At 49.5% G+C, this 24,447-nt stretch overlaps 4 protein-coding genes across 6 annotated transcripts; 3 read left to right on the top strand and 1 right to left on the bottom strand.

The window, feature by feature from the left end:
* Window positions 1-1,041: 1,041 nt before the first annotated feature.
* Window positions 1,042-9,468, top strand: TPP1 (tripeptidyl peptidase 1). Of its 2 annotated transcripts, XM_066250838.1 has the most exons (13): window positions 1,042-1,101; window positions 1,217-1,288; window positions 2,459-2,598; window positions 4,477-4,627; window positions 4,831-4,958; window positions 5,103-5,281; window positions 5,446-5,644; window positions 5,792-5,980; window positions 6,204-6,273; window positions 6,708-6,828; window positions 6,915-7,073; window positions 7,245-7,370; window positions 7,550-9,468. In XM_066250838.1, exons 1-13 carry the CDS (start codon window positions 1,085-1,087, stop codon window positions 7,688-7,690), a joined length of 1,692 nt encoding a protein of 563 aa, XP_066106935.1. In that variant the 5' UTR covers window positions 1,042-1,084; the 3' UTR covers window positions 7,691-9,468. The 2 variants fall into 2 exon arrangements, with proteins under 2 accessions (XP_066106935.1, XP_066106933.1); XM_066250836.1 differs by lacking the exon at window positions 1,042-1,101 and having other exon boundaries at window positions 1,108-1,288.
* Window positions 9,469-9,997: 529 nt separating this feature from the next.
* Window positions 9,998-11,415, top strand: TAF10 (TATA-box binding protein associated factor 10). The gene is made up of 5 exons (XM_066250835.1): window positions 9,998-10,267; window positions 10,408-10,562; window positions 10,799-10,863; window positions 10,947-11,061; window positions 11,245-11,415. The coding sequence occupies exons 1-5, from the start codon at window positions 10,036-10,038 to the stop codon at window positions 11,332-11,334; spliced, it is 657 nt and encodes a 218-aa protein (XP_066106932.1). The 5' UTR covers window positions 9,998-10,035; the 3' UTR covers window positions 11,335-11,415.
* On the bottom strand, window positions 11,383-18,350 carry ILK (integrin linked kinase). Of its 2 annotated transcripts, XM_066250832.1 has the most exons (13): window positions 18,206-18,350; window positions 17,652-17,785; window positions 14,028-14,193; window positions 13,750-13,845; window positions 13,443-13,539; window positions 13,256-13,339; window positions 13,081-13,166; window positions 12,839-12,948; window positions 12,599-12,726; window positions 12,394-12,515; window positions 12,194-12,293; window positions 11,962-12,092; window positions 11,383-11,791 (listed from the first exon to the last, which is right to left on the bottom strand). In XM_066250832.1, the coding sequence occupies exons 2-13, from the start codon at window positions 17,738-17,740 to the stop codon at window positions 11,642-11,644; spliced, it is 1,359 nt and encodes a 452-aa protein (XP_066106929.1). In that variant the 5' UTR covers window positions 17,741-17,785; window positions 18,206-18,350; the 3' UTR covers window positions 11,383-11,641. The 2 variants fall into 2 exon arrangements, with proteins under 2 accessions (XP_066106929.1, XP_066106930.1); XM_066250833.1 differs by lacking the exon at window positions 14,028-14,193 and having other exon boundaries at window positions 18,206-18,331.
* Window positions 18,351-18,372: 22 nt separating this feature from the next.
* RRP8 (ribosomal RNA processing 8) lies at window positions 18,373-23,765 on the top strand. Its single transcript, XM_066250834.1, has 7 exons — window positions 18,373-18,612; window positions 19,849-20,212; window positions 20,434-20,887; window positions 20,976-21,105; window positions 21,653-21,759; window positions 21,841-21,937; window positions 22,744-23,765. The coding sequence occupies exons 1-7, from the start codon at window positions 18,514-18,516 to the stop codon at window positions 22,861-22,863; spliced, it is 1,371 nt and encodes a 456-aa protein (XP_066106931.1). The 5' UTR covers window positions 18,373-18,513; the 3' UTR covers window positions 22,864-23,765.
* The last annotated feature ends 682 nt before the right edge of the window (window positions 23,766-24,447 follow it).

The raw sequence follows: 24,447 nt of genomic DNA, 5'->3' as shown, positions 1-24,447 counted from the left end.
TGAATAAAGCACATATAAAGGATCAGTCCTGGCCCTGGCCGGTTGGCTCAGTGGTAGAGCGTCGGCTTGGCGTGCAGAAGTCCCGGGTTCGATTCCCGGCCAGGGCACATAGGAGAGGCGCCCATCTGCTTCTCCACCCCTCCCCCTCTCCTTCCTCTCTGTCTCTCTCTTCCCCTCCCGCAGCGAGGCTCCATTGGAGCAAGGATGGCCCGGGCGCTGGGGATGGCTCCTTGGCCTCTGCCCCAGGCGCTAGAGTGGCTCTGGTCGCAACAGAGCGACGCCCCGGAGGGGCAGAGCATCGCCCCCTGGTGGGCAGAGCGTCGCCCCCTGGTGGGCGTGCCGGGTGGATCCTGGTCGGGCGCATGCGGGAGTCTGTCTGACTGTCTCTCTTCGTTTCCAGCTTCAGAAAAATACAATAAATAAATAAATAAATAAATAAAAATAAAGGATCAGTCCTTGTGTCTTCTATTTGGCTGAGTGGTAACAGGCAGCACAAACATGGGTATTTTTCTGGAATCAATAGGAAGTTCAAATTTGTAGAGCCTTTGCTCTGCTGAGCAATTTGCCTGTTTTATCTGTAACTTTTCACTGCAGCCTGACCTGTGGTGGCACAGTGGATAAAGCATCGACCTGGAATTCTAAGGTCGCTGGTTCAAAATCCTGGGCTTGCCTGGTCAAGACACATATGTAAATTTTCACTGCAACCCTATGAGACAGCCCACTTTTAATGTAACAGTTTGTAATCTAAATGAAGAAACCTGGGCTCTGAGAGGTTAGGTGAGTTTCCTGATCTACAGCTAGGAAGAATTCGGGTCTAAGAATCTGTAGGCCTCTAGGGCACCTTTCTTAAGCCCCCCAGACCTTGTGGTGAGTGTTCGCTGGATTCTGGCAGTAGGGGGAAGCCCTGGGTTTAATGAAAAACTCGGCCACAGAGAGAATCCAAGTGGCAGGCAGCATTCCCCTAGCATTCAGGACCACCCACTTGAGGGAGGATCCAGTTACGTCACTAGTTTCTAGGCAGAAGGGTGGTCAACTATAAGATTCATGTGACCTGTCACATGACAGCAGTCTGCTAAAAGACGGAATGGGACTCCAAACCGGGTGAGAAATTTGGAGGGCCTGGGAGAAGGGGATCACGCTGGAGGGAGTCTATGTTGGAGGGTGGGGACACAATGACAATCCAGCTCCCGCTGAAACTCACCTACCACCCCTGCAGCCTCCTAGGGCTCCTAACCCTCATCATCGTGGGCAAATGCAGTTACAACCCAGAGCCGGACCAGCAGTGGACGTGAGTTGATTTAGCACTGACCACCCCTTTCCCCATGCCCTGTCCTACTCCCACTGTCCTGGTCCTATCCTTCCTCACCCCCTTACCAGCTCCATCGCATTCCTTACCCCCTTACCAGACTCTCTGGTTTTATCCAGTGGTGGGATTCAAATAATTAACAACTGATTCTCTGCCCTAACAATCATTTTAAGTATATAAAAAAAGATATACTGAAAGATATTTTATTATTTCATGCATTTAATACTTAAATAAAAACAATAAGAGAGGCACTTTTCTCTTTACATTATATGTATTTATTTACTGAAGTAACAAATGCACAGAAATTAAAATGTAGTATTTCATCAAAAGTATAATAAGTTTTATGAAATGAATAAGTAAATATTGCAAGCATAGCTCCATCAAATCTTTTTCACCTATGGACAGAATGAACATTACTACAGGTGCTTAGAATACGCTGTTACGCAGATGAACATTGAAAAAGAGTAAGGAATGGCCTGACCAGGTTGTAGCACAGTGAATAGAGCATTGGGCTGGGACACAGAGGACCCAAGTTCAAAACCCCGAGGTCGCCGGCTTGAGCATGGGCTCATCTAGGTTGAACACAGCTCACCAGCTTGAGCCCAAGGTCGCTGGCTTGAGCAAGGGGTCACTCACTCTGCTGTAGCCCCTCGGTCAAGGCACATATGGGAAAGCAATCAATGAACAACTAAGGAGACTAAGGAGCTGCAATGAAGAATTGATGCTTCTCATCTCTCTTCTTTCCTCTCTCTCTCTCTCTCTCTCTCTCTCTCTCTCTGTCACACACACACACACACACACACACACACACATACACAAAAGAGTAAGGAATGTAAATTTGTGATTTCCATTTTGGGCAGCTGCCCAGGTGCCCACCTTAGAGAGAACCCTGATTAGAAATGCCATTTTAACAACCAGTTCACCGAACTCAACAAAAAATTAGGTATCGGTTCTGTGGAACAGGTGCGAACTGGCTGAATCCCGCCACTGGTCTCACCCCCAGGCTCCCAGGCTCATTTGCCTATCATTCACCTCCTCTGAGCCATATATGCTGCTGGGATCCTACCCAAGGTCTCAGCCCCTGATCCTGAACCTTCCTGAGCACCATTTCCCATTGCCAGCCTAAGAAAGGACATGTTCTTGACCCCACAGGCTACCCCCAGGCTGGGCATCCCTGGGCCCGGCACACCCTGAGGAAGAGCTGAGTCTCACTTTTGCCCTAAGACAGCAGAACCTGGAAAGACTGTCCGAGCTGGTGCAGGCCGTGTCGGATCCTGCCTCTCCTCGCTACGGTGTGTGTCGGGACTAGGGCAGGATGTGGGAGGCAGTGCAGGGACGCAGGGCTGGGCTGAGCATAGATAATGCAGATCACATTAGGGTCATGCTCTCAGTGCCTGTCAAGGGGAGGATAGAAGGCAGATGAATGGCAGTAGCTCGCACTGAAGAGTTTCTGAATAAAAAAGTGAACTAGAGCTAAATTGTCCAAAACTAACTCATTGTTTCCCCCAAAACTTTCCATCTGTGTTTATCAGGCCAGAAACCTAAAAGTAGATGTAGTTAAGAGCACAAGCCCTGAAATTCAAATTATGATCTGGATTCAAATTATGACTCTACTGCTTACCAGCTACCAGATAAAACTCATAGCATCTAGTACAGATATTAATTCACTTACCATGGGGATTATGTCCCAATAACCCCTCATAAGTTGAAAATATTGTTTAATCAAATGCATTTAAAACACCTGACCTACTGAACATCATAGCTTAGCCTTGCCTACCTTAAATATGCTCAGAAAACAATATAAAAAAAACTGTTTACCCTCATGATCGCATGGCTGACTGGGAGCTGTGGCTTCCTGTCACTGCCCAGCATTAGGAGAGAGCGTCTTACCACATATTGCTAGCCTCAGAAAAGATCAAAATTCAAAGTATAGTTTTCACTGAATCTGTATCGATCTTGCACCATCATAAATATGAAAAATCATAAGTGGGGGACTATCTGTACATATAGGTGCTCATCAACTCAGATTCCTCAAATTTACTCCTATTTCCTTCTCTCATACTCAGATGCTGTCTTCCATTTCTAACTCTGAATAACCTTTGGTGTAGTCCACTCCTCAACATCCCTTGTTGCCACCAGCTCAGTTGTTTACTTTCTCACTTGACTGCTGCTTAGCCCCCTTATTGTGCCTTTTCCTCTACACCACCCTCCACTCTTCTCCACACTCTGCTCCAAAGCAGTCAATGTTTGTTCCAATGATCAGGGTGAATTGTGTTCTTTCCCTGCTTTCAGCCCTTCATGGTGGGTGCAGGAGTGTATGTGTTGGGGGAAGGGGCCAGTCTCAGATGCACCGAACAGGCAAGTACTAGTGTGTGTTGTTCTATGCAGGAAAACAGTGGCTCGCCATCATGTTGAGCTTAAAATTAACAAGTATGAAAATTTGACCTAAATTCGATGTTATCTTTTTGAGAGAGAGAGAGAGAAACAGGAAGGGAGAGAGATGAGAAGCATGAACCTGTAGTTGAGTCACTTTAGTTGCTCATTGATTGCTTCTCATATGTGCCTTGACCAGGGGGTTCAAGCCAAGCCAGTAACCCCTTGCTCAAGTCAGAGATCTTGGACTCAAGCCAATGACCTTTAGACTCAAGCCAGCTACCATGGGGTCATGTCTATGATCCCATGCTTGAGCCACTGACCCCGCACTCAAGCTGATGAGCCCACACTCAAGCCAGTGAGTGGCCTTGGCGTTTCAAGCCTGAGACATCAGTGTCCCCAGGTTGACTCTCTATGCACTGCACCACCAATGATCAGGCTAGATGTCATTTTATATTTGGCTATGAAAGTTTTGAAAACTTTTATTGGAGATAAGCTTAAAATGGATAGGTTTAACTTCGGAACTTCATTTGTTTTTCATGATTTTTGCAGTGCATGCTGTGGTACAACATTTGCAGCCTATAAAATAAATTCATATTTCTGGCCCTGGCATTTCAACTCTCTCCAGGTTTTCTTCCCTTGACCACCAAGAATAAGCTATACCTACACAGCCTACCTTTTTGCTAGAAAGTTCCTACTTCTCCCTCAAGACCCTTCTCTGGACTCCTGATGTCTTCTGGTTTACATTCACTAGGAAAGTAGTGAATGAAGGCACGAGTCTCTACTGATCCCTGTAGGAAAATACCTGACCCTGGACGATGTGGCTGAACTGGTCCGGCCATCATCACTGACTCTCCGCACAGTCCAGAAATGGCTCTTGGCAGCTGGAGCCCGGAACTGCAACTCAGTGGCCACACAGGACTTTCTGACCTGCTGGATGAGTGTCCGGTGAGAAAGAATGATTGCCCCAGGGTACCAATCATCCCATCAGGGAGACTGGTCACGCAATGAGAGAGAGCTGAGAGCTTGCTGGGGACTATGGGCGAGAGCTGAAGCATGGGGAAACAACTAACTGCCTGGTGACCGTCATGGACACTGCTCTGCTCTGTTCCATGCCTTTTGACCTCTGTTCTCTGATCTCTGACCTCCAGACAGGCAGAGCTGCTGCTCTCTGGGTCTGAGTTTCATCGCTATGTGGGGGGACCTGCAGAGACCCATGTTGTGAGGTCCCCACATCCCTACCAGCTCCCGAAGGCTTTGGCCCCACATGTGGATTTTGGTAACACCTAGTGGGATTGGTGGGTTTGGGGCATGCAGAGTCAAGGGCTGGAGAACTTTAGATGCTGTGTGGGAGGTTGGGGAGATTAGCAGTAAAGTAGACGTTGGAGTCTAAAAGATCTTCTCAAACCCGATCTCCTCACAGTTGGGGGGCTGCACCGTTTTCCCCCGACGTCATCCTTGAGGCAACGCCCTGAGCCACAGGTGGCAGATACTGTTGGCCTGCACCTGGGGGTGACCCCATCGGTGTTCCGTGAGCGATACAACTTGACAGCACAAGACGTGGGCTCTGGCGCAACCAACAACAGCCAAGCCTGTGCCCAGGTGAGTCATGCAGGAGCCCCAGGATCCTTAAAGCCTCTCCAGGGAGCCTGACCAGCTAAAAGCCTGCTCTTATCCCCTATCTCGTGATATACGATGTCTCTCTTGCCCTGACCCTTGGGGCTGTGTTATTTGATTGATGGTATCTGCTTTGACTCCCTCTGCAGTTCCTGGAGCAGTATTTCCATGACTCAGACTTGGCCGAATTCATGCATCTCTTCGGTGGGCACTTTGCACACCAGGAATCAGTAGCCCGTGTGATCGGACAACAGGGCCGGGGCCGGGCTGGGCTCGAGGCCAGTCTAGATGTGCAGTACCTGATGAGTGCTGGCGCCAACATCTCCACCTGGGTCTACAGTAACCCTGGTACTACCAAGGGGACTGGTTGGTGGGGAGAAGGGTAGGGGGTGAATGTTGATCTTTGTTCCCTCAAGGGAATCCCATGAAGTAGAGGGAAGTCCTGACAACCCCACAAATGACCACTTTGTGCCCCACTCCCCTCAAAAAATCTAGGCCGGCACGAGTCACAGGAGCCCTTCCTGCAGTGGCTCCTGCTGCTCAGTAACGAGTCAGCCCTGCCAACTGTGCACACCGTGAGCTACGGAGATGACGAGGACTCCCTCAGCAGCGCCTATATCCAGAGGGTCAACACCGAGTTCATGAAAGCTGCTGCTCGGGGTCTTACCCTGCTCTTTGCCTCAGGTGACCTCCTCCTGGAAACTTAGACCCCTCTTCCCAATCTGGGAGCTTTGACCCCACAGTGACCTCTAATCCTGATCTCTAAGTCATGATCTGAATTTAATAGGGACCACTGGCCCGACCTCTTACAATAATGCCTAACACTTAAATTTCCTCTTTGACAGCCGAACCTGCATATGACACTCTGACCAATTAACCTGAGTGCTAAACTTGGTCTTTCTCCCAGGTGACATTGGAACTGGGTGTCGGTCTGTCTCTGGAAGATACGAGTTCCGACCCAGCTTCCCTGCCTCCAGGTAAGCACCTCAGCTCCCCACTTATCTGAGACCACCAGCCTTTCTCTGTGACCTCATGGTCTGAACCTTTGCCTTGACCTCACCAGGTGCACCTATAGCTCAGCCTTAGTTTTACATGCCCTGGTTGCTGTACTTCCCTTTACTCCCTGTAGGTCCCAGGCCCCCAGTCTCCTGAGTAGGACACAGCTCCCAGTGTTTCTCTTCCTCAGTCCCCAGGCATTTCACTAGAAGATTTGGAGGGTGTTCTGTAGGAGAAGTATGTAGTGACCTCAAGCCAAGCCTTCAAGGCTCAGAACTTTAGTCTTCCCCACATACATGCTTCCCCACAGGGTCCAGTCCCTCCAGCCATACCCAGGCCATACTTACCCATCCCCACACATTTTGGAGATACCCTTTGAGACTCCAACAATCTGAGTATTGTCTGCTGCTCTCAGCCCTTATGTCACCACAGTGGGAGGCACAGCCTTCCAGAATCCTTACAAAATCACAAGTGAGATTGTTGACTCTATCAGTGGTGGCGGCTTCAGCAATGTGTTCCCACGGCCTTCATACCAGGTATGTGTATGCTAATGTGGGTAGATGAGGGTAGGGGTCAGAAATCCTCAGTTCAGGAGACATACTCACTCAACAATGCCCTTCAGGAAGAAGCTGTAGCCCATTTCCTGAGCTCCAGTCCCCGCTTGCCACCATCCAGTTACTTCAATGCCAGTGGACGTGCCTATCCAGATGTGGCTGCACTCTCCGATAACTACTGGGTGGTCAGCAACCGTGTGCCTATTCCATGGGTATCTGGCACCTCGGTGAGAATCAGCCTGGCCTCAAACCCTCAGGAACCACCTTTAGCTTCTACCCCCAAAACCTTGCACCTAGACCCCTGACTCTTCGGAGACTTCTGATCCTTTCAAACATCCCTCCCCCAAAGTCCTATTAATATGAACCCCTAACCTCTACTTGCATCCTCACTCTTGCAGGCCTCTACTCCAGTGTTTGGAGGGATCCTATCCCTGATAAATGAACACCGAATCCTCAGTGGCCGTCCCCCTCTTGGCTTTCTCAACCCTAGACTCTACCAGCAGCGTGGAGCAGGTCTCTTTGATGTGAGTGTGGAAGGGAGATGTGTGGACATTTTCATAAGAGTAAGGGGAGTGCTAAGATAAACTTGAGAACAGTTCTGATGGGGCATGGAAGTCTCTGGGATGTGAATACAGAATGAGGGAGTATAGTCTGCTAGTATCAGTTCCAGCCAGCCCAGATCTGATGCCCACCTTATCCCTAGGTAACCCATGGCTGCCATGAGTCCTGTCTGAATGAAGAGATACAGGGACAAGGTTTCTGCTCTGGCCCTGGCTGGGATCCTGTGACAGGCTGGGGAACACCCAATTTCCCGGTTCTGCTGAAGACATTAATCAATCCTTGACCATTTCCTGCTAGGAGAGTGGGCCTATCCCCTACCCCACAGCTGGTAGCTTCCTTCCTTGTTCTACACTGTTGAAAGCCCTGCTGAACCCTCACCTGTTGACTGCTGCAGACAGCTTATCTCCCTAACCCTGAAGTGCTGCTATGCGTGTGACTTAACTCCCAACCCTACCCTGGTCCATCATACTCAGGTCTCCCTGTTCTTGCCTCAGGTTTCCTCACCAGTATTATTTGGGAGCATCCCCCACCTCATTACTTCTTTCTCTTTACAACCAGGCTTTTCTAAAGGGTTGTCTACACTGTCTGTGTACATGATTTTACTTCATATTTGTGACTTAATTCATTGCAGGGAGACCTCTGCTTTCACTTTTTAAGTCTTTCATCTCCTATCACAGCAACAGTGGCCTCCCTGATGCTTCATTGAGTGTACAATTCCCAATCTTTGTTTTATAGCCCTCTGCCATAGCCACCCACTCCCTCTCCTTCCTTAGCTTCTAGGGCTTAACTTTTTTTCCAACCATGCCCTTTTCCTTCTTCGCCTTCTCTGCTTCCTCATTGAATGTTGTACTTTATTACTGCATCCTTAGTCTTTTGCTCTTCTCACACTACCCATTGATTCCTGGACTAAATCAATCATTGGCATCCACAGCCATCACCATGTCACTAAAGCAGACTTTCTATCCAATAGTGATTGATACTCCAAATCCTAAATGTGCAGTTCTCAACATTTCATCTCTTCCTCCTTCCCAATCCCAAACTTGTTTCCTTTTGTTTCTTGTTGGTAAATGATACTATGCTTTTTTCAACCAAGCCAGAGAGCTAAATGTCCTTCTAGACTCCCATTTCCTTCACCTCTTCCCCTTCAGTTAATAACTCCTACTTAAATATATCTTTATCAATCCACAAGTCCTGCCAGTTATATTTCCTATGTATATCTAGAACTCATCTACTTCTCTCCATCTCCACTGCTACTACATTAGCTTAAAGCCATTATTTTTCTCTCCTCTAAATTGAAGGAGGCTCTTGCAAAAAATGACCTTTCTTTTTGCTCTTTCCTAAACCATCTTCCAGAGTAAAATGAAAAATGCATTAAGCCATTTACTTGATTAAGACCCTTTCAAAGATTACTGGATACATTTCAGGCTTTTAATGACTCACAAAGTTGATCCATTCCTTGCTATTTGTTCCTAAGCAACAAATTGTTTATCCTCCCTGCTCTCCCCCAAACATTTTTGCTCAAGATAGTCTGTGCCCTTAACACTACTCCTGATTCCCCTTTGATTGGTTGATTTCAAGGATTCCTTCCAAACTCAGCTCAGAAGCCACCTTCTCTTGTGGACCTTTTGGCTCACAAAAATCTTAAGATTGTGAAACCAACCCTCTTTGATTCTTGTTTCCTGTACAGACTAGTGGAGAGCCTTGGGCAATTAAGTTCATCTCCCTGAGCCTTTTCTTCACTTGTTAAGTGAGGATATCAATACCTGCCTCTCATAATAGTCAACGAATAATTAAATGGAATAAAGGTGATAGAGTACTTGACACACAGAAGTAGGCAGCAGCTGTTAATTCCCTTCGTTTTTTGCACTGCACACTCTGTGTCTACCTCCAATATTGTAACTTATACATGGTATTGAAATTGCCAGTTGACCTGTTTGACTCCCTTTCCAAGACCGTTGGTGCCTAGAAGACAAGAATCTTGTTTCACTTAACTTTGTATTCCCAGGCCGTAGTACAAGATTGGAAAATAAAAATTAAATAAATGCTTCATTGAAAACCTCACTCTTGGACTTACTGTCATGCTACGTATGTTGTTTACTGGGGCTGAAATGCCTTCCTGCCCATCTACAGCAGCATTGTGTGCACTCTCCTGCAGCCCTCGCTTCTCCGTGCGTGCGGCTGGCGGAAAGGGGGGCTTTCCACTTCCACTACAAAGCCTTAAAAGGCTGAACAAGGGAACTAGAAAGGATGCAGACTGGCAGGCATGGGTGGTGGGGGGATGCCGGGCCGATGAGCCCTAAAGGAGGTCTTTTAGGAGTCCGGAGGTCCCAGGCCGGAAAGAGACGTCCTCGGCATTCCAGGATTCCTAGCCCGACAGGACCGACTAGGAGTACAGCGGAGCGGGCTGTGGAACGTCCGCGAGCACCGCTGTTCTCCAAGGTTTGGTCTTCACCGCCTCGGTCTGTGTCATCCAGCGGGCATTTAAGAAACCAAGAGGAGATAAGCCCAAGGCAGAGAGCCGTCATGGAGTGGGAGGGGCAAGTGCGAGGAGCCTGACGTCACTTCAGGGTGTGCGTAACGTGAGCGGAAGCGGAAGCGGCTCTGTTCCCCGCCTCTCCCACCGGCCTGATGAGCTGCAGCGGCTCCGGCGCGGACCCCGAAGCTGCGCCTGTTGGCGCCGCCTCGGCCCCGGCTCCGGCCCCCGCGGTCTCGGCCCCCGCCGCGCTGCCCACTGGCACCGCTGCGGAGAACAAGGCCAGCCCCGCGGGGACAGTAGGGGGGCCTGGGGCTGGAGCCGCGGCTGGGGGCACGGGACCCGTGGCGGCGCGGGCCGTGGAGCCGGCCGAGCGGCGCGGGGCGGGTGAGGGCCGGGACGGATGAGGGGCAAGGGCAGTGCCTTGGTCTGGGCCCTTCGACGGGAAGGGCAGAGGGTATAAGGCCGACCTAGCTGGGGCTCTGCGCCTTTCACCTCCGTGTCTCAGTTTGTTGGTTCTCCTCCAGCTCCGGTGTCGGCGGGCGGCGCGGCGCCCCCCGAGGGGGCGTTGTCTAATGGAGTTTATGTGCTGCCCAGTGCGGCCAACGGAGACGTGAAGCCGGTGGTGTCCAGCACGCCTCTGGTGGACTTCCTGATGCAGCTGGAGGATTACACACCCACGGTGGGCATACTGCCTGAACAAGGCTATTGACCCGCTGTCATGCCAGCTTTCTGCTCCACCGTCTGGATTTCCAGCATCCTCTTGTATTTGTTTTCTTGCTAGGTCTTGTGACTTATTCTCTCTGCCCACCCAAACTGCGAGCTTTCTGATAGCCAGGCCGGTCCTCCTGCCCTTACCCTCACTCAGCCCAGCAGTGCACAGGGCTAACACTGACAGTTGTCTGATTGATTTCTCAGATCCCAGATGCAGTGACTGGTTACTACCTGAACCGCGCTGGCTTTGAGGCCTCAGACCCTCGCATGTGAGTAAATTCTCGACAGATTAGATCCTTGGGTACTTGTGCAATTTGCTGTCCATCTCCTTATACCAGTTTTTTCTCTCTAGAATTCGGCTTATCTCCCTAGCTGCCCAGAAATTCATCTCAGATATTGCCAATGATGCACTACAGCACTGCAAAATGAAGGGCACAGCTTCTGGCAGCTCCCGAAGCAAGAGCAAGGTGTGAGGGGAGGTTCACTGAATCAGTAATTACCTCCCACAGCAAAGAGATTTAATTTACCTTGAAATCCCTTTAGGGAAATAGCCTAGGGGAGGTAAAAAAAAAAAACCTACTCAGGGTCTCCCACCTGGGATTAAAATCAGGATTCCCATGTTGAGCTGGTGCTCTTCCCTTTTCCCTCAGGACCGCAAGTACACTCTAACCATGGAGGACTTGACCCCCGCCCTCAGCGAGTATGGCATCAATGTGAAGAAGCCGCACTATTTCACCTGAGCCACCCAACCTATATGTATTTGTCTGTTCCCTTGTCCCCACACCAGCCTGTTTTCATAATAAACTTTATTGTGACAGGCAGGGCTGATCCCTCCCATGCTGGGAGACACCGTGTGGCACATGACAAAGCTCTGAGCCCAGCCCCTTTGGGGGCCACAGTGGTAGGAATGGGGGCAGGGGATGGGCCCCATGGCTGGGGTAGTACCATGACAAGGCAGGGGAGGGAGGCAACCAGAGGCCTGCTGCTTTGGGGAGGCACACTCCCCTAACCCCACACCTCTGAAGTTTAGGCAAGGACTTTCCAGCCCTACTTGTCCTGCATCTTCTCCAGGATAGGCACAATCATGTCAAACTTGGGTCGCTTAGCAGGGTCTTCATTCATGCAGATCTTCATGAGTTTACACACATGGGGGGAAATGCCTGGCGGGATGGTAGGCCGAAGGCCTTCCAGTGCCACCTGTAAATACAGGGATAAACAAGGTGGGTCTCAGAATTTGAGTCTTCTGTGAGAGGCCTCCAGCCCTCAGGACAGGATTCCTGTATATTTGAACAAATGTGGGAAAAACCCCACCCCTCTATAATTACTGTCACTACTATAGCCATTCCCCTGCAAAAGTGTGCCCTTACCTTCATTCCAATCTCCATGTTGGAGAGGTCAGCAAAGGGCACTTCCCGTGTCACCAGTTCCCATAGAAGCACTGCAAAACTCCACATGTCAGCTGAGCGTCTATTTGTGTCTTCAGGCTTCTTCTGTAGAGCTGGCGGGACAGGACTTATCTGTTCCAGCTGTCTGACCTGTCCTGCTTCTGCCCTCTTCCACTGCTGGCCCTTCTCTACCTCCCAACATGCCTGCACTCACCTTCAGGGGCCACCCAGGCAGGTGCATACATGCGCCCAGGGCATTGGAAGGAGAATTTGACATCAGCCATGCTGATTCGGGCAGTCATATCCTCATCAATCTGAGAAAAAGATAGATATATGGAAGGAGGTAAATCCAATTCTAGATAGGGAACGGTCTTCTGAGGGGAAATGGAGCTAGAAGTGAAGCTGTGACCTCACCATTACACTACGACTATTGAGCGCATGTCGTGGGATGAGGGGCTCTAGTGTGTGTAGGAAGGCCATGCCCCTTGCCATGTCCAATGCAAACTTCACAGCCTGGCTCTGGTCCACAACAAAATCTAGGAGAGGAGGCAAGAAAATAGTTTGGAGAGGCTCACACACCCTTTCCCCACTTCAGTGAGATCTGGCATCCCCTACTCACTGGTGCCTTCATGTAGTACATTGTACAGGGATCCATATGGCATCCAGTGTGTGATGAGGGTAGGGTGAGGAGCAGGTGGAGACTGACAGAAACCTAGCACTGGGAGCACATTCGGATGCGAGAAAATCCTGGGAGAGGAAGAGAGTGTCCCTGGCTGAGACCCAGAGTAAAACACCTCCCTCTTGGGTGCTAGTCAGGTTTCCTTGGAAGCAGCAGCTTCCAGGTTAGACCTTGTCCCACCTGAGCCGGGGACACTCCTCATTGAAGTCCCTGCTTTTCCTTGTACTCCAGTCTCGAACCTTCAGCACCTTCACGACGATGTCATTGCCCTGCCAGCGGCCCTTCCACAGCTGAGGGACAGGTAAGGGTTAGAAGGCTTTAACTAAGGCCACCACTTTCGTGCCCACTAACAATAGAAGAAACTTAAAAGAGGTACAAAGCATGTAATTTGGGGAGGGAAGGGCACAGAAGACAGGGGTTACCTCTCCAGAGTGGTTCTCATTGAGCTTTGCGAGGAAGTTGAGTTGTTTGAAGTCAATGCCAGAGTGTTTGTTCAGAGTCCCATTTCCTGAGAGTGTGAGCATGTCAGGTACCCAGCTTCCCCCTAACCCGGCCCAAGGATTATTCCTATTACCCCTCCCCTCACAACTGACTCACTGGGCCGAGTGCGGGTGGTCCCCTTCCAGAATGTGTCCTTGTATGGAATGCGGTTGAGATTCTGGCCCATCTTCTCTGCTCGCTCTGGGAAAGAAAGGCAGACAGTCTTGGCCTCAGCTGCAGGGTAGAGGAAGGAAATAGGCAGGGACAAGACAAGAGGGACACAAGCTGGGGGTGGAGGACAGACCTCGGAGCAGCTCTCTCAGGGGTGCCTTGGCTTTGTCCACAGGCATTTCTCCATACTTGTTGCAGATGCTGACAAGGGCCCCATTAGCCACCAGGTCCTGAAATAAAGTGGTTATAGCGAGGGTCCCGAGGGTCACGGCTACCTTCCTGGCAGTCACAACCAACCATGAATGCAGATGCAATACAGACTCTGTGGGTGTCATATTATACTCAGCAGTGCTTACAGGATGGTTGAGGATTACAGATCTCCCACAGAGGCTCAGACTTGACTTCCCACCCATCCCAGGGCTCGGGGCCTGAGTACTCACTTCTGCTACCTGATCTTGACCCCAAAAACAGGCATAGTGCAGAGGCACATTTCCATGCTCATTCACTGCATTGATGTCAGCTTTGTACTGCAGCAGCTGGTCCCCAGGGCCGGCCAGACAGAAAGGAGGCAAAAGGCAGAGTCAGTCCCAAATGAGAGATGGGTGTTAAGACACGCGGGGAAAGAGAAGAGTACACATGCTTCTCCACAATGTTATGTTGCCTGTAACTGACTTTTGAGCACGTATGTGATATAGGGGACCGAGGGGATCATATGTACCTTCTGTACAATATCACGGTGTCCATGACTGGCTGCCAGGTGCAAGGGAGTGTCATCCCCACGGTTCATCACATTGATTCGTGCCCCCCGCATGATCAGCATCTCAACTACCGCAGAGCGGCCCTCTCGGCAGGCCCAGTGCAAGGGGGAGAAGCCATGATCATCCCTTTGAAGGGAAGGGCAGTGGTTATTTATCTGGAGGTGAATGGGGGCAGAGGCCTTAGTATAGGAAAAACTGAGTCCCTCTGCATACCAACCCTGGGAAACCTTACCTCTCCAGGACTTCAATTCTCATTCATGTCAGCAACTCCCAAAGCTGTCCGAGACCTTCCCCCAGCTTCAAACCCAACTCCCCAAAAATCTATATGATTCATTGTTTTCAGGACTATCTTCTACCAGCCTTCTGTAGCATACCCTATTATTAAATGGTAGCATTCTTCATCTGGTGTCCTCTGCATCCCTCTTGCAATATCTGTTGGTTCCATTGCATCTTGTACATACCCTTACTAAAGCACCTATCACACTGGATTGTAAAAATTTGTTAATGGGCTGTCTTGTCAGACTGTAAGCTTCTGGAGAGAATGAATTGACAGTAGGTGTCCAGTGCATGTTGGAGATGGGGTCTTAGAAAAGGAAGGCCACAGCTCATGGGAGGGGGAGCAAATTTATTGACTGGCTCTGGTACTGAAATTCAGATCTAAAAATGGAGTGGAATTATAATGACGTTTTAGAAGGGTTTATAATGAAAGTGAGATATTTTTATAAGTCATTACTGATGAGGCAGATATCAACCAACCACATAAAACAGGATTCGTCTATTCAAGCAATCCTGGCCACAGACAACAGAAGAAAATAAGAATGGCTTCTGCAGAAAGAAACCTGTCTGATATTTTTCTTTTCCCAAGCACGTGTATCTTATAAAGTAAAAGAAATGTACAAAAAAAAAAAAAAACAATTGGGTAGGAGTTGGGCCTGCCTGACAGCCTGGGGCCATAAAAGGAAATTCCCTCCAGTCCGGGAGATAGATCCAAGGGGCGGAGCAAGAGGCGGTCTGCGGTTTGGGCCCACTGCCTCCAGATGCCTTAGTGCTGTGGTCACTTCCCGTGTGGGGGCTCTAGGCCAAGCCTGGAGCTGTTCAAGGGTCTGGCCACCATAGGCCACCCAGATACCACAACAGCTGATGGGGAAAGGGAGGCGTGGCTTTTAACTTAATGATTTCCTTCCAGAGCTGACTTCATCTGCTCACATAGATAGCCAAAAGCTTTCCTGGGAGGTGGGGATCCTCTCCCTCCCCAAAGCAATTACCACCCCTTGCCTATCAGTCAGTTTTACCTCCCAGGTCTTTAATTTGTGCCTTGGCTTATCAGCCTCCCTCAGTCTATGCCCCCAGAGCAAGCAAAAGTCTGAGGGCAAAAATATGGGCAGGGTTCTGCCCACATTCAGGCTGCCTGTCACCTCAGGGCCTAGACTTGAATCCCAAAGGGGCCTGCAGGAAATTCATCCTCACATCATATCTATCATATGGCCAGTTTGGGCCCCCACAACCTATCCCCTCAAACCAACAAAGTCTTCCAGTTTCACTAATGTCACTCCTGCACCTTTGGGCAGCAGAGTCTATATAGATGCCACACCCACTGGACAACTTCCCCTAAACTTTTATAACCTCACCAACAAAATAGTAAGGGTGCCCACTGCCTTTATTAGAGCACCCTTTGAGAATTACATTAATAGCAGGTGACTACAAATTATGGAGAAGTAATATAGGGCCTAATGAGAACTAATGAGCCCAGTGGGAGCCTGGATGAAGATGACAGGTGATTCTTACCTCTCAAACCTAAAAACTGAACTCTGCAAACCTTAAATAAAATTTTTAAATAAAAATGTTGTTGACTCTCCATCCTGAGTCAACATCACTATTGTTTTTCTTGTCTTCAGTCTCAGGCAGCTTCATCTCCCATTCAACCTGGCACAAGGCCTCTGCCATAAGGTCAGGCATTAAGTCTGATTCCCTAACTCGAACACCTAGCAAAGGGTGTTTGGTCTAGTTACTTAAATGAAGCAACCAGTGTAATCTGGATTGTTCACCTGTTTTCCTCTGAACTATCCCTCAGAGAGATAATCAAATATTAACTGTAAATTCAATGGTTACCTTAAAGTGTTCAAGTTCTTTGACCTCTCAGGAGCCTAAACTACTGTTTACCACTCCCCCTTCATTGAAATATTCACCTAAGCTTTACCAACATTTTCCTGTTTCTCCAACTTTTAATTCTTGCAGGCTTCCCCTCCTTCCCACCCATGTCTTCAGGAATTATCTATATGCTAATATCTCCCAAATCCGTGCCTTTGACTCAGACCCATCTCCTGAAAACCAAATATGCATGACCAACAACCTACTCAACACTTCCACTTCACTGTACTGTCACTTTAACAAGTCTAGAGTAGAGGTCATCATCATTCAGTCTTATCCATCTCAGTACAAGAAACTACCACCTACCCAAGTGCCCAAGCCAGAACCCTGGTCATTGACTCTGACCTTCCTCATTTCCCACACCAAGAAGCACCAATTCTTTTTTTCCAATTAGATATAGTTCAATATTATTTTGTACTAATTTCAGGTGTACAGCATAGTGGTTAGCCAATCATACACCGTATTTCCCCATGTGTAAGATGCACCCTTTTTCGAAAAACTTGGGGTCTAAAAACTGGGTGTGTCTTATACAGTGGTTGTAGGGGGTTTTTTTTATTTGCATTTCCCGCTTTTTCATGCTTGTTTTTGCACTCATTGTTGAAAACAGTGAATTGTCATTAGACACGGATGAGGACAAGCTAATGGATGGGAGTTTTGACAGTGATGAGGAGTTGTATGAATTTTATGATGAATAAAACGAGTTCAATAACTTTATGTAGTACATTTTTTTTCAAAGTTCGGGCTCCAAAATTAAGATGCATCTTATACATGGGGACATATCCCCCTGACATTTTCACCAATTCTTTATAATAGATTTCAGAAATCTGATCGTTCTTTTTTCATCGACACATATTTTAGTCCAAGCCACCGCCACTTTTGGGATGGACTGGGTTTTTGCCTCTCTTCACATTGCCACCTGTTCTTCACAAAGAGTCCAAATTGACACTTCACAAATGGACAACCTCCTATCACTACATGGCTTTAAACCCTTGTTCTTAGAATAAAGACCTTATTATAGCCTAAATATACTTTCATGATCTGGCTGGCCCTTGCAGACCTGTCCAGTCTCCTATCCTTCTCCACTTGTAAACCCATTGCTTCAGCCCACAGAAGCCCAAAGTAGATTTCTATCCTTCAGCCATATGAAACTGGACAATTTCCGGACACTCTCCTCTGTTTTGCCTCCTCGCCCATGCATTTCACTGAGGCTGGAAAGCTCTCTGCAGCCTCTGCCAATAAAACTCTTATTTAGCAGTCAAGATTTAGCCCAAACAAGCTGCTTCTTGTGGAGACCCTCAGCTCCCTCCCCGTCCCTCACCCCCACCCCCACCCCCAGAGGCTGTGCTTGGCACTCATCACACCCCACCAGATGTGAGCACCCCACATAACTGAGCAGAGGCTGTCTTTGCCTTTCCCCACCAGCAACCTCAGCTCACCCCTGGTTGAGGTCGTTCTCCGTGTTGTCCAGCCACAAGCGAACGGCTACCGCGTTGCCCTCCCGGCATTGGGTAAAAATGTCGTCCATAGCAGCGTCCCGGCGCTGAGTCCCCTTAATGGGGAATCCTGGGGGCTGTGAAGAGATCCAGGAAAAAGAGATGAACCCAAATTTTGTACCCTGCAGCAGTGTTTGTGTTGGGGAGTCTCGGTGCTGCGTCCCCAGTTAGTGGAGGACTGGGAAGCAGTTGGGGGCAACAGGATGATCCCCAACTCTGTGTCCCGGGCGTGAGGGTAAGGCGAGTCCGGGCCAGGTAGGGGTTGATGAGGAGGTAGTATTTCCTGAAGGGATGTCAGAGAGCAAGCACAGGAACTCAACCCGCTAACAGAGCTGGGGGAGGGGAGAAGTTCAGGCGCTCTATTCCCTCGGGGAGGAGATCGAGGATCTTTCCCAAGAGTGGCCCTCGTTCCCGACTCGTAACTTAGGCAGAGTGAAGGATGACGGGTCGGCAGCCCTCGGGCTTTGGGGAGGAGGTACGGGTGTTCTTGCACTCACCGGGACTTGGGCTGGAGGAGCCTTCTTTGGGGAACTCCCGTCCGGCCGCGCCCGCCGCGCGGCCCCGCCCCGCCCCTGGCCCTCAGGGGCCGACGAAGGCCTCCCTTCCTCTCTCTTCCTTGCCCTTCTAGCCCACCAGTGCTTAAACTCGATGGTTTTAGGCATCGCAGTGGCCGCTCTAGCCACCTTGGCTTTCTTTTTTTGGTTTCCGGCTCTCTTTTGGCGGCCCTACATGCCCGGATTTTTGGAGACGCTCTCTGTGCTTGGTCGGGCGCGGGCCCCCCGCGACCTCACTCCGCACCACCCGCATGTTTGAGGAGCCAGAGTGGGCCGAGGAGGCCCCATTAGCCGCGGCCCTCGAGCCTGTAGCCTCACGGCCTCGGCCCACGGCAGCCTTGCAAATCAAGGTGAGTAGCCGCGCAGGGAAGGCCCTGGGAACTGTATCAGGCCAAGAAGCGGATCCAGGTGGATCACAGCGTTGGCCGCGCCGTGCGCGCACTCCTGGGTGGGTGTGGGTGTGTGGGTGCGGGTGTGCGAGCGCGCAACGGTCGACTGCGAACGAAGCTGAGAACTTCCAAAAGAAAATGATGTTGGAACTGAGATTTGGTAGGTAGGAGTTAGTGAAGCCCAGAGGGTTTCTTGGACCGGAAAAACACATGCAAAAGTCCTGGGACAGGAGAGCATGTCCTTTCAGGGTCTCTCTCTCTCTCTCTCTCTCTCTCACACACACACACACACACACACACACTAATCCATGTCATCGGAGCACAGAGAGAGAGGATGCCATTGAATTTGGAGAGGTAAGTGAGGGTTTTGCATATTTTAAGGATAGAAGCCAAAAAAGCAGTTTTAGCAGTGGAAGGATTCCTTCAGAATTGCAGTGTGGAGATTGAATTTGAGAGAGTAAGAGGGAATGGCAGTGAAGGGTTGTCAGTCAGTAATACCATTTCAAAAGGTGGTAGGAGGAAGGTACTAAGAACCTCCCTTTCAGGTGCCTGGTCTAGGACTGCCCAGTAGGACTTCAAACCTGAAGTCCTCCCAGACAGTAGACCTTCTTTCTCTTTTAAGCTTTTGCTGATGCGAAGGTTGGTGTACTTTCTTAGGTCCTTCCTATCCTCTGTGAGTTCCAAAGATGGAATCTGTCTGCTTGACGCCTCTTCTTCATTCTCTCAACCCATTGCTATAATACAGGCTATTGGCCCCTCTGTCTGCAGCTTGTCCCCTTCAGTTTGTTCTTCACCCTGCAGCTAGAGTCATTTTCAATAAACATATGTCATCTTGTCAGTTTTGTTTTCAGAAAACTTTCTACCTTTTATAAGCTGGAGACAAAAGTCTGAGATGCAGGATTGGAACTCCTGGTCTCTGGCCATGGTCCTGTTGCTTGTGGTCTTACCACATTCCTCTGGGGAATCCTAGTATCTCCTCTGAACACTGAAGAGAGCAGGATGGGTGCTTTCTCTGCCGGAAGGTTGGGATGGCAACCTGAAAGTTCTTCAGGGTCTGGCAGCCTTCATGACAAGCTAGTTAACTGGGAGTAGTTCAGATACCTTTGCCAGCATCTGAAACAGGGCTCCATCTCTCCCTTATTATTCCCTGGGTCCCATCCAGTCTCACTCTTGCTTCCATCCCTTGTTTTCCCCCAGGGCTCCAAGCGTCGCCGGCTCTTGGCCACACTACGGGTCTTGGAGGCAGCATCTCTTTCCCAGCAACCCCCCAGCCTGCCTGGCAGTGACTCTGAGGAGGAGGAGGTGGTGGAGAGGAAGAGGAAATGCCCGAAAAAGGTTTTCTTTGCCACTGCTTCTACGGAAGTAGAGGAGAAAAGGAAGAAGCAGCATCAAAAACAGGGCCTACCTGTCAGTGACGCAGCAGAAAAGGAAGTAACAAAAAAGTTCCGTAAAGGGACTCTTCTTGGCAGTGACTCTGCTACAGAAGAGAAAAGAAAAAGGAAATGCCAGAAACAGTCCCCTTTATACACTGTCCAGCACCTGGGCAGTGTTGACCAAACAGGTATTAGCGGATACATGTTTGTGTGTGGGAAAGGGAGGAGGGCGATCATCTGATGTTACTACAGATCACAGAGGTTACTTGCCACCATTAGGTTTGGGGTTAGGCAATTAGAAGTACTTTCATCTAGGCCAGAGTCTCTTTCTTGGCCAGGATGAATTTGCCAAGACTCTGAATTCAGTGGATCTTGCCCCAAATTTGCCTTCCCATCTCCATTCCTACAGGTCCCAAAACTTGCAAGAGTAGTACTACAGATGACCCTTCCAAGCCAAGCCCTGGGACCACTTCCTCTTTAACACCCCATACCTTGAGTCGCAAGCAGTGGCGGAACCGGCAGAAGAACAAGCGTAGACATAAGAACAAGTTTCGGCCACCTCAGCCTCCAGCCCCAGCTTTAGCCACAGTCCCCACAGAGGAGACAGAGGTGCCTCCTGCCCCCACTCAGGACAGCCAAGAGGCTCGTGCAGGAGCTCTGCGAGCCCGCATGACACTGCGGCTGGATGGTGCTCAGTTTCGCTACCTCAACGAACAATTGTACTCAGGGCCCAGCAGTGCTGCACAACGCCTCTTCCAGGAAGACCCTGAGGCCTTTCTCCTTTACCACCGGGGATTCCAGAGCCAAATCAAGAAGTGGCCACTACAGCCAGTAGACCGCATCGCTAGGGATCTTCGCCAGCGGTGAATAGGGGTTGGGCACTGAAAAGCAATGAGGGTCAGTCATGGGCTTAGATTAAACCAGTGAATGATCCCTCCCCTCCACTCCCAGGCCTGCATCCCTGGTGGTAGCTGACTTTGGCTGTGGGGACTGCCGCTTGGCTTCAAGTATTCGGAATCCTGTGCACTGCTTTGACTTGGCCTCTCTGGACCCCAGGGTCACTGTTTGTGATATGGCCCAGGTAAACCCCTTTATCCCTCTGTGTACCTGGCCTGTGCTCTCTAGGCCTAACCTGTATGTGCTATTTCTTTTCTTTTTTTTTCTTTCTTTTTTTCTTTTCTTTTTTTTTTTTTTTTACAGAGACAGAGAGTCAGAGAGAGGGATAGACAGGAATGGAGAGAGATGAGAAGCATCAATCATTAGTTTTCCATTGCGACACCTTAGTTGTTCATTGATTGATTTCTCATATGTGCCTTGACTGTGGGGCTACAGCAGACCGAGTAACCTCTTGCTCAAGCCAGCGACTTTGGGTCCAAGCTGGTGAGCTTTGCTCAAACCAGATGAGCCCGCGCTCAAGCTGGCGACCTCAGGGTCTCGAACCTGGGTCCTCCGCATCCCAGTCCAACGCTCTATCCACTGTACCACTGCCTAGTCAGGCTGTATGTGCTATTTCTTAACACTCTTTTCTCCCTCCCCCCCCGCCCCATCCTGGTGTTCAACTCTTACCATTCGGGGCTGGCTTTCTTCTCCCCATATTCTGTGCCTCACACAACACCCTGACTCCTCAGGTGCCTCTGGAGGATGAATCTGTAGATGTGGCTGTGTTCTGCCTTTCGCTGATGGGAACCAACATCAGGGACTTCCTAGAGGAAGCAAATCGAGTGCTGAAGCCAGGGTAAGAGCCTCTAGAACACAGGTGCTTTTGTATGTGCACATGCATGTGTCTGTGCACTTACATAGAACTTTCCATTCTTAGGGGTCTCCTGAAAGTGGCTGAAGTTAGCAGCCGCTTTGAAGATGTTCGGACCTTTCTAGGAGCTGTGACCAAACTGGGCTTCAAGGTCATATTCAAGGTAAGGGCTCCAAGATGTCTGTTCCTATTTTTGTCACATGTGTGGTCCGTTCGTTTTTTTTGTTTTGGGGGTTTTTTTTGTTTTTTTCCTGGGATAGGCAGAAAGACAGACTCCTGTAAGCGCCCTACTGGCAACCCCACTAGGGGGCGATGCTCTGCCCATCTGGGGCGTTGCTCCGTTGTAACTGAAGCCATTCTAGCACCTGAGGTGGAGTCCATGGAGTCATCCTCAATGCCCAGGCCAACTTTGCTCCAATGGAGCCGTAGATGCGGAAGGGAAAGAGAGAGAGGAGAGGGGGAAAGGTGGAGAAGCAGATGGGCGCTTCTTCTGTGTGCTCTGGCTAGGAATCAAACCCGGGACTTTGACATGCTTGGCCGATGCTCTACCATTGAGCAAACCAGCCAGGGCCTGTTTTTTTGTTTTGTTTTGTTTTTTAAGATTTTATTCATTTTAGAGAGGGGAGAGAGAGAGAGAAAGGGTGTTGAGGGAAAGCAGGAAGCATCTACTCATAGTTGATTCCCATGTGTGCCTTGACCAGGCAAGCCTGGGTTTTGAACTGGCGACCTCAGAGTTCCAGGTTGACACTTTATCCACTGCAACACCCCAGGTCAGGCTAATGTGTGACCCTTTTCAAAAAAGGTAATGGTGCTCAGGAAAGAGGCCGTTGGCGTAGACATTTGCTCCTTGAAGGCACAACTCATGGGAGAGCCCTGGGAAGCTTTCTGAGCAGGGGTGGGACATAGATGAAGGTGTTTTTGAAGAGTGGGGTGAGGACTTGGGGCTCACTGGGTCTTTTCTGCCCCTAGGACCTGACCAACAGCCACTTCTTCTTGTTTGATTTTGAAAAGATTGGGCCCCCTCGGGTAGGCCCCAAGGCTCAACTCTCAGGCCTGAAGCTTCAGCCATGTCTCTATAAGCGCAGGTGACCTATGGACCCCCCCACATACACTCCCCTTGAAAGGGGAGGCAAGTTTTGAACGCCATGCCCAGAACTCTGAAGACTGTAACCAGCCAGGCTGTGACCCAGGACCTGGTTCCACCTTTCTACTGTCCAAGAAACAAAGTGCAGTAAAATCCCTGGCTCAGCCCTGCTCTGATGAAGGATTCCTGGTTGCAAGAAGATTAAAATCATCCGGGCTACCTAATGAATAAGGGCGTTTAGTGTGAGAACACAGGGGTGTCTGGGAATTATGGATCACTTTGGTGTCATGGAAACTAGATGGTTTGGGATTCAAGACATCTCTGGGTTTGACTCCTTTTTCCATCTCTCGGGAGCCACTGTCAGAAGCCATTTGGGCTTTCTGTCCTGGCATCTCCATTCTCCTCTATTCTGACCTGTCTACAGACCAGCTCCCTCTGCTTACTCATAGCTTCTGTTCCTTCACCTTTGGTCTGCTCAGGCCTTCAACACTTCAGATAGGCAGGTGTTGCCTCTTGGCTCTGGGACAACTGGTAGTCCACTCCTATCCTGACTGAACACATCCGTTTGGGCTTCCAGGTCAGGACTGTTAAATGTCTCTGTACTAAGCACTACTTTTCTCTTTATCGTCATCTCCATCTTTGGAGCTGTATTTCCCTAACTCCCAGCATCTGTTACTGTCCTGTGGGGCCCCGGCATGTGTCTGACTGAGAGTACAGACTTCGGAATCAGGCCTGAGTTCAAGTCCTGGCCTGCCACTTATTGCTGACAGTCATTTAATCTTTGTCACATTCCTCATTTGGAAAATGGTAGGATTCCTGTCTCATGGGATTGTGTGGGCCAACTGAGGAAATCTCTAGCCAGGGCCAGGTACAGAGGTGATGCTCAATAAACTAGCTGTGACTGTTACATGTTGTGAGCCTCTTTGTTCTCTAAGACCTTCCCTAGGCTGGGCTGGAGGATGAAGGGTAAAGAAAAGATTTGTTGACTGAGGAAGACTCAGCTCTGTATAGGCCTTTCAATAGGCTCATTTCATAGGATATTTAGAGATTTTTATTATTTTTTTTAGATTTTATATATTGATTTGAGAGAGGCAGGGGAGGAGCAGGAAGCATCAACTTGTAGTTGCTTCTCATATATGACTTAGACCGGGCAAGCCTGGGTTCTTGAACTGGCAACCTCAGCATTCCAGGTCAACACTATCCACTGCACCACCACAGGCCAGGTGAGATTCCAGATAGAGTCTGAGCTGTCCTTGGGGGTGGTGAGAGAATTTGGTCTTTATAAATAACTATCAGGTGCCATGTTGGGGTGATGGGGGATTGGGCTGTTCACTGATAGAAGGGCCTGTCGTTTTTGCCTAGCTGTGGGCCCGGATCAGCATGTCCTAGGAAAAGCTGTAGGCAAAAAAGGCCTACAGCTAGGAGATGAATTGGTTTGATAGATCTTTTTCTCTCCCTAAAAGCAATCTGCCATGAGTCCAGGCATAAAGATAAACTTCTACATATTTCCAAGAACAAAAACAGCATGGCTGCTGGGACCCAGGTTCCAGGGCTGTCAGCCAGTTGGATGCCGCCAGAAGGGGATGGAG

This window comes from Saccopteryx bilineata, chromosome 1, assembly GCF_036850765.1.
Source record: "Saccopteryx bilineata isolate mSacBil1 chromosome 1, mSacBil1_pri_phased_curated, whole genome shotgun sequence".
NCBI lineage: Eukaryota > Metazoa > Chordata > Mammalia > Chiroptera > Emballonuridae > Saccopteryx > Saccopteryx bilineata.
The sequence above is the reverse complement of the archived record's forward strand: the minus strand, read 5'-3'. Positions and strand labels throughout refer to the sequence as shown.